The sequence below is a fragment of the Papaver somniferum genome, chromosome 3 (genome assembly GCF_003573695.1).
Source record: "Papaver somniferum cultivar HN1 chromosome 3, ASM357369v1, whole genome shotgun sequence".
Lineage (NCBI taxonomy): Eukaryota > Viridiplantae > Streptophyta > Magnoliopsida > Ranunculales > Papaveraceae > Papaver > Papaver somniferum.
Window position 1 is genome coordinate 198514228 of NC_039360.1, and position 14897 is coordinate 198529124.

The 14897-nt window shown below is 35.3% G+C and overlaps 1 protein-coding gene across 1 annotated transcript; it reads right to left on the bottom strand.

Annotated features, from left to right (window-relative positions):
- Window positions 1-3915: 3915 nt before the first annotated feature.
- On the bottom strand, window positions 3916-5364 carry LOC113362023 (probable membrane-associated kinase regulator 2). Its single transcript, XM_026605046.1, has one exon. It carries the CDS (start codon window positions 5216-5218, stop codon window positions 4043-4045), a length of 1176 nt encoding a protein of 391 aa, XP_026460831.1. The 5' UTR covers window positions 5219-5364; the 3' UTR covers window positions 3916-4042.
- Between the last annotated feature and the right edge of the window lie 9533 nt (window positions 5365-14897).

Genomic DNA, 14897 nt, shown 5'->3' on the forward strand with positions numbered 1-14897 from the left:
TTATAATTGTTTTATTATAATTAAAGTAAATTACACAAACGTTAATTCCTATTTACTTGATAATCAATCCTATTGTGTTTGGACCATAGACGATCACACGAAGTGTGAACTGATTAGTTGCATTGTCTCGACTCAGTCCATAAACAATCACTTTCGGAGAAAGGACTTATAGGTAGGATAAGTTTTAGCTTGAGGTATATTTGGGTACCCTCGCCTTTTCAAAAAACGATTGTAAAAGCACAAAATTCAAATAAAAAAAAAAGTAGCCAGAGTCGTTTTATGTACACTTATAAACCAATTCTGGTTATGTATTTTTAAATTCCTATTCTACCCAGAATCGTTCGATGGTAATAATCATCTTATAAACTGATTATGTTGCATATTCATCATGGAGGCGAAGAATATAACCCAAAATCAGTGGATCCGATGGATCCACAAAAATCGATTCTTGTTAGAAATCAAAGATAGGTTCTAAATATGTAAATCAATGAATAAATCTTAATAATAGAACGTTTGGTGGGAATTTATCTTTTCTTTGTTTGGTTATCCCTTCCTTATCCCTCATATGTAGGAAAAAATCTCATTTGGCAACTACTATGGTCTCCCGTATACCTACTCCAGTAGAGTAGGGATATTCCTTCCCTACTTCTCAAACTGGATCACATATGATCCCCTTATAGGGAAGGAAAATGACAAGAAACTCGGTTTCCATGTAAAATCTTGCTTTACGGATACTCAGTATCCGTTTTTTAGTTGAAACGGGTACTCAGTATCCGTGAATTTTTAAACATAAACTAAGTATCCATTTCTGATTTTTTAAGTTTTACCCTAAAACTTTCATTTTTTTATTAAAACTCTTTTTTTTATTATATCTCTTTTTTTTACTCTAAAATATCTTTTTTACCTGTACAAATATCTTCCTAACGGGAACAAAAATTGAGGAAAAAACGGATACGTTTTGCACTATTCACACGGAAACTCAGTTTCCTCGTCATGTAGGGAAAGGATAAAAACACACAATAGTGAGGTTGCCTTGTGACCAATATCCCTTTCCTATGTCTGAGGGATAGGAAAGGGATAACCCTTTCCATAATGCTTGGCCTTAGGGTTTATAAATTTTGTAAGATTAGAAGAATATGGAAAGGTTTCTTTTTCCTTTTTAAAGTTTAGGTTTTTGGTTTTAGCTGGAAACAGAAATCGTTTGTACTTATATGAGTTAGTATTAATGATATTTGAGACTAGATTGGTCTTTTTGCCCAAACTAGGCACCCATAACTACTGAACGATTTTTTGGGGACCATGGTTTTTTTGGGTGGATCATGGTTCTATTTTTAGTAAGACATTTAGAAGTAAATTTAGGTCACCCCTTATCTAGATATTTATATTAAGACCTAAACTACCCTCCTGATTAATTTTGGGTAATGATTAGTGAAATCATTAGTGAAATGATTAAGTTAAAGAAGTAGAATTATTGAGAGAGTAAAGATAGAGAAGATGAAGAAGAAAAACATGGAAAATAAAAAAAAAATTGAGTTCACTAATCTTGAGTATTCAAATGATGATTCAATTGATGAGAGCACTTCTGAATCTTCATCTCCTAGAGTATTTGTTAATCTTCACAATGATCCGGATATGAGTTATTTCTTAGATGGTGATTGTATTCTTCCCCAAACTCAATCTCAAGATGAAAACGATGGATTTTACTAACCACAACCGGAGGAAGAGCATTTGGGTTATCAGGTATGCTTCAAACTTAGATAATGTTGGTTTAATTGCTCCAATCTTTCAAAAAAATGAAATTTTTTATGTAGATTTGGGCCAGTTCGGTTACCATATGTCAAGAACATGTAACAGAACACACCTGAAAGTGTAGTTCGGTTACGTTTTCCAAACACGCAGGTTACCGAACTCGCTCGTTAATGGAGGTTTTGGTCGTACAGTGTAATGTTCGGTTTCCCGCAATGTAACCGAACTTTAGGATCTAGAAGTTCGGTTGGTTCGCAAACTTTTATCCAAAAGCGTATCTAACCGAACTCACCGATGGAAAAAAAAAAACCAAAGTTACAGTGCTATATTCGGTTACCTAGTATAAAATGGTAGGTAACCGAACTTTGAACTTAACAATTTATTTGGGTACATCTTGTGTGTTCGGTTACATATCAAATTGCTCTACCAGCCGAACTTAAAGTTCGGTGATATCCTTATCTTGCGAAGGAACCGAACTTATGGACTTGTGTTGTTCTAATACAAGGAGTTCGGTTAAAAGTATTTTTTGCGAATCAACCGAACTCTGAGTTCGGTTAAGAAAAAATTAATTCGTGATAACCGAACTTTTTGCGACGTAACCGAACTAAAATTTCGGCTGAGACTTGTTTTTTGCGACGTAACCGAACTTTTCTCTGAAAGAAAAAAACCTCCATTAAACCTCTCTGCAACTTCCATTTTCAATTCATTTTGATGATTACTTCTCATTTATTCAACAAAAAACGAATGACGGGTGGGTTTGTGATAAAACTTATAGGCCCCGAAGTGGTAAACTGGAACCTCTTGAATTCACGGTCAAGTTACAGCCTCTTTGGTCTATGGCTAACTATACCATTCCGATAGGGCATGATGACATATTTTGAAATCTTGCCCTGTACTCTCTATCTTTCTTCGTCACTTTTATGATACCCTTTGTTCGTAATCATAATCTGTCTCTTCTAGGGCTGCACAAGAACCGGTCTAAACGACCTGGACCGGAGTAGAACCGGTGATACCGGACCGGTACCGGACCGGAACCGGCTTTACCGGGACAGACACCGGTTTTGAAATTTGAGAACCGGTCTAAACCGGTACAGACACCGGTTCTTAGAGAGAACCGGACTTGAACCGGACCATATGTACCGGTTATTATTAGCCGTCAAGATCTGTATAGAGTTTTAATCCTAGCCATCCAAGACATAATATGTCGAGAAAAAGAAAACAGAAGAAGCATTCAACATTCTTCATTTCTTCTTCTTCTTTTATTTCTTTAATAGTAATTACTTTTATTGTACTAACTGAAGTTTAATTATTTCTTTTTGTTTATTTTTTTTTGCCTGTTGCAGTCATAATTGAGAATTTCCTAAAAGCTTGAAGTTTATTTATGGAAATGAATGCAGGCTAGGATTGGAAATTGCAAGTGAAGGATTTGCAACCATCCATTTTCGTTTGCAATGATCATATTTCATTTCTTGTCGACTTGCCGTAGACAGACTTATGGTTGTGGAAATGTTGTTTTTTGCTTTTTAGCAAACTGAACTTATTTTGGATTGTTGTTTTGAAGTTATGGAAATGTTGAACTTAAGTATGTATGCAACCTGAACTTATTTTGGATACATTGATCATATGGAAATGTTGTATAATTTATACTTAGTATTAATTTGTAACATTTTCCGGGTAAAAAAAACCGGTACCGGTCTTGTACCGGACCAGTACCGGCGGTACAGGTACAACACCAGGTACAAGTACAGGTACCGGTACTCAAAAAGAGGTACCGGTCAACACCAAGTACAGACACCGGTTCCATAAGAGAACCGGTCCGCACCGGAGTATGTGCAGCCCTAGTCTCTTCTACTTTGTTCCTTGAGCGCTGACCACTAAAGACAGACGGTCAGACAGACACTGATGCATCGGCAAGGCGGGAAAATAAAGTACTGTAATAAACTAATCATTCAATTCATAACTTTATTGAATTTTGCTGTTACCATTTATCCCAAAGAAAGAGGAAGACTAGTCAAGCAAAAGAAAAGACCAGAAAATTTGAAATTGAGATTCCACGAAATTTAGTAATATTATTTATTAGTAATTTCTAATATTTCTATAATCTATGATTAAATCAAGAGAGATCACTTCATTTTCACAGTAATTCTTCTTTTGATTTGGGAGTTGGGATTGGACTACTACTACTGAAATTCGAAGTTCCTAACTAGCATCAAAATTCTAACTTAGTAAGATTTTTACAGAATAAAACACTTAAAAAACGCTTAATCAATTACTTTAGATTTGAAACCTTTTTCGATCATAGATCAAAATATTCTTCATTCTCGGCTTCATCTTGGTCGAAGAGTTTCATTTTCTCAGATAAAAAATCGATTGACTTCTCATGAGAAGGGTCGCTAATAGATCTTGAGAGCAGTGATGAATCTGAATTAGAAAACAAAGTTGAAGATTCGAATCTTGAATTGAAGGATTTCTTGCAATGAAGGATTGCATTCTGAATTCCGTCTTCCTGTTGAAACATGGAATCGTCTTGCCTCTGTGATGGAAATGTCACCGGAGAAACAGCAGCAAAATTCGACGAAGATCGGCTTTTTCCGAGATGCTTACAAACAACTCTTAATCCTGATGGCAAATTCCCCTGTTTAGGGGACTTACTGGAAGTCTCAAATTTATCTTCACATTCTTTTTTGTACTTCTTAGGAGAAGATCTCTGTAGAGGTGATGTTGTTACAGACCCGTTATAAAACCTAGATTTGTCTCCGTATCTCTTAGAAACGCTTACATAGAGTGGTTTGATCATCTTCATATACTTCTGAACAACACCTTTTACGAGTTTCTTATCTTCTGAAGCAATTTCATCATGTAGACTCTCTTTATTAAATTGGTATCTCAAACTATTTTCTCTAGTAAATAATGAGATGATTGGAATTTCTTCCGCCTTAATTCTCTGTTGTGTTGAAGTTTGTTTCTTGAATTTTGGAGATGGAGAATCTGCACCATTGTTCTCTACCTTTTCTGTGCTTGGCTTTAAGGATTTCTTAAAACCCAACTTGAACATTGAAGATTTTCGTTTGACAGTCTTTGATTGAGGTTCATCATCACCAACAAGCTGAAGAAAATGTCCTTTAAAGAACAGATTATCATCAGAAGGAGAAAACGAAAGATTAGAGTTAGCTGAACCAGTAAAAATGTATTCTCTTTCACTATCGTTATCGGTTCCAGCTGATTCACAATCTGCTTCATCATCTTCTCCACTACATTCACTCTGACCATCATCAGTATCAACACCAACAGGTGCTTTAAATTCTAAATCAAAAAATGGTCCTTCGTCAAGTTTTTCTTCTTCTTCTTCTTCATCTTCAGTTGAGCTCATGGTGGTTGTTTTGATGTCAGTATTATTAGTAAATCCAGTGGCAGCACCAGTAACACCTCTCCAGAATTTGAGTAAGTTGAAGGGCTCCATTGTTAAAGACATGAAATTGGTAATCGAAGAAGGGGGTTTGGTAGGGTTTAAGAATAAGACTTTCTTTAAAGAAGTACCTGTAGGAGAATAGAGAGTAGTGACTAGTGATGGCGTGAGAAAATGTAGCGGTGACTGGTGACAGGAAATGGATGGTGAGATTGACTAGAGAATAGAAAGTTACTGTTTAGGCAACTTTATCTTTATAAATTTCTTTTCGTTTTGCTTTGCTTTGTTATTTATACTGTGCAAATTCTGAATCGTACTCACTTCTAGTTTGACCTAAGACTTGAGTAATTGTTTCGTTTTTCTTGTTCTTTCCCTGTTTCCTAAATTTTCTTGTCTGGTAGTAAATACGTTGCATCTACTTTCCTTTCTTTTTGGTAATATGGGATGCAGCATCTAGCCCAAGTAACTTATTTTTATAATTTTAGTTCTTCCCCTTATGACTAAATAATCAGCCATTTTTCTCAAACTCCAAAACAATACAAGCAAATCTAATAAGATTTAGTGATCATTATTTGCTTGTCTTGTCATGCACGACCAGTAAACCGAAATTCAAAACATTTATCATCATAAATCTCAACATCTTCGTCCTATTTACCGCCCTTTGTAGGTCAGGTTATCTAGTTGGTCAATCTCATATGCCTAGCCGCCTAGGTAATGATGAGCATACTTTTGGTCACTAGTGCACTGTACGTAGGCTTAAAGCCTTAAACCCTTCGGAGCGATGGTTTGTGAAAGAGAAAACGGGGGAGGTCACTGAGGTGGTAAATAACTAAATATCGTCCTTGTTTCTGTATTTTAAGAGCAAGTGCCACCAGGTATAGGACACTACTCCATATAGCGCAACCAAAAAGACTAGGGGTATATTTGATGAGGAGTTAGCCCGATTGACCAGAAGTCTGACTCTCAAATATGAGGTCAGTGGATCGAGCGAGTCTCTGAGATCTTCTGAGATATTCTTCTTATGCAAATACTTATAGCTTTATTGTGGAAAATGGACTGGGTCTATTTAGGGGAGTGACTTCGATTGCCAGGGGGCAGGTCCGGACCTATACCAAATTAAAAAAATTTAAAAAAAGTACAATGGCACATCGGTATAAAACATATAAGGTATTGTTTATCGAATACAGTAGAAAATTTTCTGCTTGTGAGATAATGGTTACCAGAACATATCCTAATGACCGAAAGGTAAGTAAACAGCGACGGAACCAGGATTTTATGTTGAGGGTGTTAAAAGAAAATTTCCAATAGGCGAACCATGAAATTAAAACTAGAATATGATAATGGAAAGATAGAGAGCAGAGAAACTGCAATAACAGGTTCGATTGAATCTAGGTATATTATCTTTGTAGTGCTGCTTTGGGGCGAAAAAGTCGTGCGACGCTGACTTAGTCAACCTCAAAATTCTATTCCATCTCTTTGCAAATTCATGAATTCTCTCTTAATTTTGTTTAGATTTTCATGCCCTCTTCTTGATTCTTAGTCGATTGATTTTTTTTTTCTTTCTCATTTTTGATTTCTTTTTACAAATCGAAGTTTTTTATTATGACCTAACCCTAGAAATTTTTCTGAATCTTTCAATCTTTGATTCTATTTCTTAGTCCGTTATGATCTTTATAATCCTTTAGAATTGTGTTTTTGATTTAGTTTACCTTATCTCTGTTTTGGTCTTAATTCAAAGTTTTTTCTCTGTGTTTTCAAATTTAGGTCATGAGCTAACGGGGGTGCCGACATAGAGATTCAGAGGCATCATCATGAGATTATCAATCAAACAACTACTTGAGATGACAGCTCTTCTTTAGATTTAGGTATGGTTCACCGATACTTTTCAACTGAAGTTATAACATAATGCAAAAGATTCTGATTCAGATAAGGGTTAAATTAAAATTTTATTCAGTTGGATTTTCTTTCTGGGATGCTTGAGATCCTACTCAAAGTAGGGATTTGATTTATGCTACTACTACAAAGATTTTTATTTTCTCTGTCAATTTAATCTTGGGAATGATCTTAGATGAAGATGTTTTTATTCACTTTATGATTATAACTGTATGAAGGTTAACTAGGAGTTGTAGGCTTTAATCTCTCTGTTTGGTTTTTGTGGGAGTAAATCTTTAGCTCCTCTATATTAAAAGTTAGGATTTGATTTACGCTAGTACTACAAATATATCAATGCGGGTAGTTTAGGTCTCACTACAAGCCAAAGTAATTCTCATGCTAATGTGATTTGGTCTACATCTTGTATAGCATATGTTCAGTCTGTATTCACTTCTGCTGGCTTTATATTCAGCCCTTCCTTAGAACTGAACCACTCCTCAGAAGTTTTGATGCACTCAAGTTAGGATAATGGATTTATTTTCAATGCTGATCAGAATGAATATCTCAAGGATGAGTTAGTGTTGGAACTTGTACCATTGGCTTCGCTTCCACCTGAGCCTATTGTTACAGATGAAGAGTTTGAAAAAGAAATTGATCTCATGATGATGGACACTGTCTTTATGGATGCGGAACCCCCTGTGGCTCGTGACCATGTAAGTAACTTGTATCTTTCCCCTTAAAATTTCTTGCCTTTTCGATATCTTGTTTAGTTCACAATTTAGTCTTCTTGTTTTTTAGTGTGCTTCTCTTTTCCCTGGTGCTTTGTTCTTTGTTTTCTGCTTGTTTATCCTTTTGTTTGTTGCACTGATTTGTTTTTATCTGAGCTATCATGAAGTTTCTGTGTTGGAATATCAATGGCTGCTGCTCTAATAGGAAATTTCTTCATATTTTAAGCCTATTTAAAAAATATAAATTTGATGTTGTCTGTCTGATTGAAACCATGGTTGATAAGGATATAATTAGGGAATTTAGCCATCACTTGTCATTTAATTCTTGGTATGTAGTCCCCTCAGTGGGAAAATCGGGAGGTCTTGCTCTTGGATATTTTGAGAAATCTAATTTAGAAGTTATCGGTTCTTCTTTCAATATGATACATGTGGTGTGTGATATTACTCCTTGTATTAAAAACTGCTTAATATCTTTTGTATATGGATCTTTAAATGTTTCTGGTAGGAGAAAACAATGGAACATATTAAGTAGTATAAACGAAGATGCTAACAGACCTTGGATGCTTTTAGGAGACTTTAATTTTATTTTACATGACTCAGAAAAGAAAGGACGTATTGCTGAAAACTCCTTAGTCCCAGATTTTATTAGAGCAAAAATGATTGATCTGAATATGAATGAAATCTTCTCTTTCGGTAACCCTTTTACCTGGTGCAGTAGAAGGTTTAAGAATCCTGCTGAGCTTATTTCGTAAAGTTAGATAGAGGTTTTATTAACGATAAGTGGTTGTCTGTTCTTCCTCAAACTAGAGTTACAAACTTAGGCAGAGTCTATTCGGACCATAGTCCTATTATTTTGAATTGTTTTCATTTGGAAAAAAAGCTACACATTCCGTATAAATTCTTCAAATGTTGGCAGCTGAACCCTGATTTTAAGGATATTTTGTCTAATTCTTGGTCTAAACAAGTAAAGGGATCTCCGAGTTTTATAGTGGCTGGTAAACTCTGAATGTGAAAAATGATCGGTGTCTCTGGAATGTTAACTCTTTTAGTCATATCAAACCACCATTCTTAGGTTGAACACTGAAATCGAAAGACTTCAATCGATGCCATATACCCCTGATTTAGGCTTTTTCATTTTAAACTACTCTAAGCAGCTTGACTATTGGTATGAAATTGAGAATTCTTTCTATAAACAAAAATCTAGAATAAATTACTTTATTCAGTATGATAAAAATACTCAATTCTTTCATAACACAGTAAAGCTTAGAAATACGGTTAGGGATGAGCAAGGTAACTAGTTGGAGTCTAGGGAGCAAGTTGTTTCTCTGTTTGAAAGTCATTTCAAAAAGGTTTTTCGCTCTTCTAATCCAAATATTGTCGATATTCAAGATGTGTTGCATGATGTTCAACCTATTATCTCTGATGAATTGAACCTCTCTCTGGTGGCTATTCCTACCATCGATGAAATTTTTTCTACAGTTAAGCATATGGAAACCTGGAACTCTCCTGGTCCGGATGGATTTCTGGCGGGGTTTTTCGTGATAAATGGACCATCATTTCTGATCAGGTTGTAAAGCATATCCAGAGTTTCTTTAAGACTAATTTTTTATTGAAGAAATTGAATCTCTTTCATAGCCCTAATCCCAAAGGTGCAAAATCCTTTTACGCAGAATGATTTTCGACCTATTAGTTTAACTAACATGGTCTACAAAATAATATCTAAAATATTAACAAATCGTCTCAAACCTTTACTTGATACTATAATTGCTCCTTTTCAGTCAGCTTTTATCTCTTATAGACAGATACATGATAACATTATAATAAGTCATGAGATCTTACATTCTTTTAAAAGAATCAATAAGAGAGTTAAAAAAAGGTTATACTGCCATTAAGCTTGATCTTTCGAAGGCTTTCGATAGATTAGAATGGTCATTTATCATAGCGGTCTTCAAGAAACTCGGTTTCTCGGATGTTTGGCGTCACTTAATCTTTCAGTGCATTAGTACTGTCTCGTATTCAGTTATTGTCAACAGGTCTCCGGGGCAAGTTTTCCCTTCTTCTAGAGGTATTCGCCAAGGGGATTGTCTGTCCCCCTACATTTTTATTCTCTGTATGGAAGCACTTTCACAAATGCTTCTCAAAGCGGAATCGAGCAATCTGATTCAAGGTTTCTAGGTTAAAAACAACTGTCCAACTATTACTAATTTATTTTTCGCTGAATCTACAGAGCTTCAATTGCATATGCTAGAAATCTTATGAAAATCTTGAACAAGTTTGCTCAAGCCTCAGGTCAGGCGATTAATTTTGAAAAATATGGTTTTTTCACTAGTGCGAATATGCATCATAAGCACCCAAAATTTGCTTTCTAGAACTTTGGGAAAAAAATATCTGTCTAGTTCTGAAAAATACTTAGAAACTCCATTGTTCATTAGTATAGATAAAACAAATCTTTTCAGTTTTTGATAGATAAGTTCTATGCTAGATTGGGCAATATGAAAAAATCAAATCTGAATGGTGCTGGTAGAACTGTAGTAACTAAGCATGTTCTGTCCAGCCTTGCAACTTATCACATGTCTTGTTTTCCATTTCCGTAAAAACTTACTTCTAAGTTTGATGTTATTCAAAGAACTTTTTGGTGGGTGAAGAAAAACCCACGTCGTGCAGCTTATTTTCGATATTGGCTTGATATTGGAAAATCTAAGAGTTTTGGAGGTCTAGGTATTCCAAACTCCTTTGCTATGAATCGAGTCTTTATCTCTAAAATAGCTTGGCGAATTACTCAGTTTCCTAATCACTTAATTTCTAAGTTCTTGAAAGATAAGTATTTTTCAAATCAAAATTTACTGGAAATTGATAAAGCTGCTGACACTTCCTCATGGATTTGGAAAGGTATTGTAATTCTACTAGAATGGAACCTCTACTAGAATTTGGTCTTCAATTTGGTTGCCTAATTCTACTATCCCTCCTTTGTCTATTAATCCAAACTACAATAATTTTACCTTTGTTAGTGAGCTTATTGATTCTCAGCATAATATCTGGAATGTTGGTCTTTTGAATGCTTTGTTCTTCCCTGGAGATGTTGTTAAAATTCGTCTTAATTCTCTCTGTGATGATAAAATTATGTGGGCTCACACTAAAGATGGTAATTTCTCTATAAAATCTGCTTATAAGGTTTTCACAAATGAGTATTGTTCTGCTGAAGATTCAAATTTTTGGGAAAAGGTTTGGTCTCTTCACTGTCTTCCTAAGATCAAGTTCTTTATGTGGAAGGTGTTTTCCCATATGCTGCATGTTAACTCTACTATGAACGCTTATAATACTTTCATTGATACCTCTTTTCCCCTTTGCTTTTGTGACTCGGAAACTGTTCTTCATCTCTTCTTTCAGTGTCCTGTGTTTTTGCATATTTGGTTTGCTCCTTCTTTGCAACATTTGCTCTCTACTGATTTCTCTTGGCCTGATGAGTATTTCCTTAAATGGTTTGATGTGGGGCTAGGTCAATCGCCATTTCCAGTGGGTTGGCCTAGCATTGCCGTTATTATTATGTGGTGCATTTGGAAGATGCGTTGTGAAGTTGCTTTTCAGAATGCAACTATGAATTTGGATAAAGTCATTCTCAACACTAGACGAACGATAAATACCTATATAGTTTCTCCTGTGGTGCCTGCTGTTTGGAAAGCTGTTAAAACTCCCTCTCAGAATATTAATCACATCCTTTTCTTAGATGGATCTTTGAAAAACTTTAACATGGGTGTTGGCATGATCTTATGTGATGTTGCAGGTGGTTTGAAATTTTCTCGTGCTAATTTTGGATTAGTTCCATATGCAGTTGGTGCTGAGGCTACTACTCTGTTTTTTGCTATGTCCTGGGATCAGGAGTTGAACTTTTCTAAAGTCCTATTTGTTAGTGACTGCCTCCAGGTTGTGGATTTTGTTAATGGAGTCATTTGCTCGGTCGGATGGAGAAGTAGTGATCTTCTAGCAGATTGTCGAAGTGGTCTTTCTAGTAGTAATGGGTATAATCTTGTGTATATTAGGCGTGAAAAGAATAAATTTGCAGACCGGCTTTCACGCTGGGATATGAAGTTGTGTATTAAAGCTTTTTGGAGTTCTTTTCCTCCTTTTTTGAACTATCCTGAGAGGAATGAACAAATTATGGAAGCTTATAAGACCCTTCTTTGTAAAATGAAATGGTTGTTTCTTAGCAAAAAAAAAAAGGTTCGATTAACGTAAAATAAGGGGAAAATAAAGGAATGATAGATGACGGCTGATATAACCTTGCAAATCCACTGAACAAAAATACTTGGTTAGTAAAGTAGGAGGAATTCAAAAGGGCTTGAAAAGCGCCTGATAGAAAGAAGCGTGCATGTAAACCATCAAGTACCATTAACAAAACAACACTTACGATGGAGGAAAGAAGTGAAGATTACAAGGTCTTAAGCTATATAAAAAGCTGTTAAAACTTGATTGCAATAGAAACATTATTATCGCATTATAATATTCAAAGATAAAGATCACTATCCATTAGAATTTTTGTTAAATTGGAAAATATTTAAGGGATGCTACCGACCGACGAATTCTCCAGATACTTACAGCCCGGGGGCCCAATGATGAATTATAGGGGGGTTGAGTTTTGGGACCCACTGTTTTGTGTCTTGCGGAAGAAATTTCGGGAGAAATTTCTCGGGACGTTTATCATTTCCGAATATTTAGCTCAATTTTTCATTAACTAAAAGGAAAAAGAGTTTGACGGAGCAACTTTTCCTAGTGAAGGAAGATATAACTCTCTTTGTTGCGGCTAAAAAACTCGCTCCCCACAACAGATGTTTCCCTGTTTAGTAATGATGAGTAGTGAGACAATTTATAAACACAGACTTATTACTTAGAAAACTTATATCTTCCTTCAAAGGGATGCCGGAGAGCTTGATCAATCCGCCGTAAAATTAAGACCATTTGCCACCGTGTAAACCACAGAGCTAACGGATGCTCCCTAAAGCGGCAACATCAAGATAACTAGGCCATTTTTTTATTGAGGCAATTCAGTTAACCACTTCAAACTACTGAATTAAACAAATTAGAGAAATAATCAAGGATATAGTTTTATCAAGCACTTAACCTACTAAGATTAACGAAAGTTGAAGAAAACAACTTTGGGTTCATTAAGACAATTCATCAAACACTTAACCTACTGAGATTGATGAAAGTTGAGCGGAACAACTTTTGGTTCAATAACACAAATACTACATAAATTTCTAAAAATAGTATATTTGAGGTGGCTGAGATGGTATACTTGATGTGGCTGAGATTGAGCATCGCATGGATTTTGGAATACAAATACGAGATGCTTAAGCTAATTCAAATTCTTACCTGGGATAAAAGAAAATTTTAGGAATTACACCGGCCTAAATAAGTTTTTACTAATTTTGGGGTGGGCTACAACTCAGGTAAGCCACTCTCTCCTTCGGTCCCTATAAGCAAGATCGTCGTTGGATTTCTTTTCACGAAGACTAGAGACACAATGAAGTATTATTGGACACCCCTTATCCAAATATATTTTTAATGGCTAAATTATCCTTGATTAATTAGTTGTTTATTGATTAATTAGTTTGTTAATATTAATTATCCAATGAATTAGTTTGTTAAGATTAAACTAAAGATTTCCAGTTTGTTTTATTGTTTTTCCTTTTAAAATAGAAGAAGGAGGATTTTAGGGGATTTGAAGGAAATGAGAGATTCTAGTGAGGAAATTTGATGTCAGGGAATCCTCATCTCACCGAGAAAAAGATGTTTAAGTTGCTTTTGATAACGACTTTAGGCTAAAACGCGATTAAATGTCTGATTTTTGGTTTGACTCGCATGATACATAAGTGAAATAGACTCATAGTCGATATTGCTAAATGATGAATGGGATGCCAACTGCATAGATTCGGTATAGTAATTCATCATCTAGTTATGCCGACTGTTTCGACCTTTATCTCCATCAAAGGGTTATTCTTGGTTCCAAAGTCAAACATATGATGATGGGTCCCAATCAATGCCGGCTGCTCCTTGAATTGAGCAGAAATTTTTGTTCTTCGTATCGGCATATGATGTAAATATAATCAGTGTCGGTTTTTAAGAGTTGTTTCATCCTAAGTGAAGATTTTTGACACCAATGTGCCTCTAATGGAAAAACCCATTTGATTTCCCTTTACATTAATAGATCAAGGCTTGGAAATCTGTTTGCAATAGATAAATCTAGCAAACCTCACAAATATGGAACTACACTCAGTTAGCTGAAAATCCTGGATTATTAACCATCTTTAAAGAATAATCTTAAACCAATAAATTAAAAAGTGTTTTAGATATCTTGAGGAATCACAATATCTGAGACGAAAAAACTTTGCGATTTATTTCTATCTCGTTCCTGAAAGAGATTACTAAACCTCGATAACAGAAAAAACAAGATCAGGATACAAAAACTATCAAGGTAAAGATAGGTAGACCTGGCGAAGTCTTTCAGTCGTAAACCTAATTATATTTCTCATAAGAAACCTAGGTTCATAGAGGACGACTCTAGCAAACAACTGGGACACGAAAATTGAATTTCCTGGTTGTTTAAGTCTCTCTATTTATAGACTTTCAAGACTAGGGTTGCTTATAATTCAAGCTAAGATGACTTGAGATTCAATAAAACACTTTCTCTGTTTAGATGAAACTCTTGTTAGGAGTTCAAGTAAGCATGTGAGAAATTTGTCTTAATATCACATAGAAGAATATACAATATAGTCCAGAGTACGAGAACCGTGTAACCGTGTTCATTTAAATAGTTAAGACTTGAATCATGATGCAGATACACGGAGTGATTTAGTGATCAAGATGTCTCATATGTGTTTATGAAATTCATAGCAACGTCAAATGTATTTCAGGAAATAGCATGAATGCATCTGCTTAAGTTTGTACTGTGTAGTTATGTGAAAGGGTACGCGTTCCCATGGTCCCGTTCGCAAATTCAAATGACTAAGGTGTGTGTACCTTAAGGTAATTCACGAACTCGGCCCTTGAGGTATGCGTAGTGGGTACGCGTATTTCACCCTATTCACGAACTCAAAACGAAGGGGTATGATTATTGGGTACGCGTACCTACCCCTATTCCGAACTTAGAA

Coding starts and splice junctions, on each gene's coding strand:
- LOC113362023 (XM_026605046.1), bottom strand. CDS start 5,218: ATGTCTTTAACAATGGAGCCCTTCAACTTACTCAAATTCTGGAGAGGT.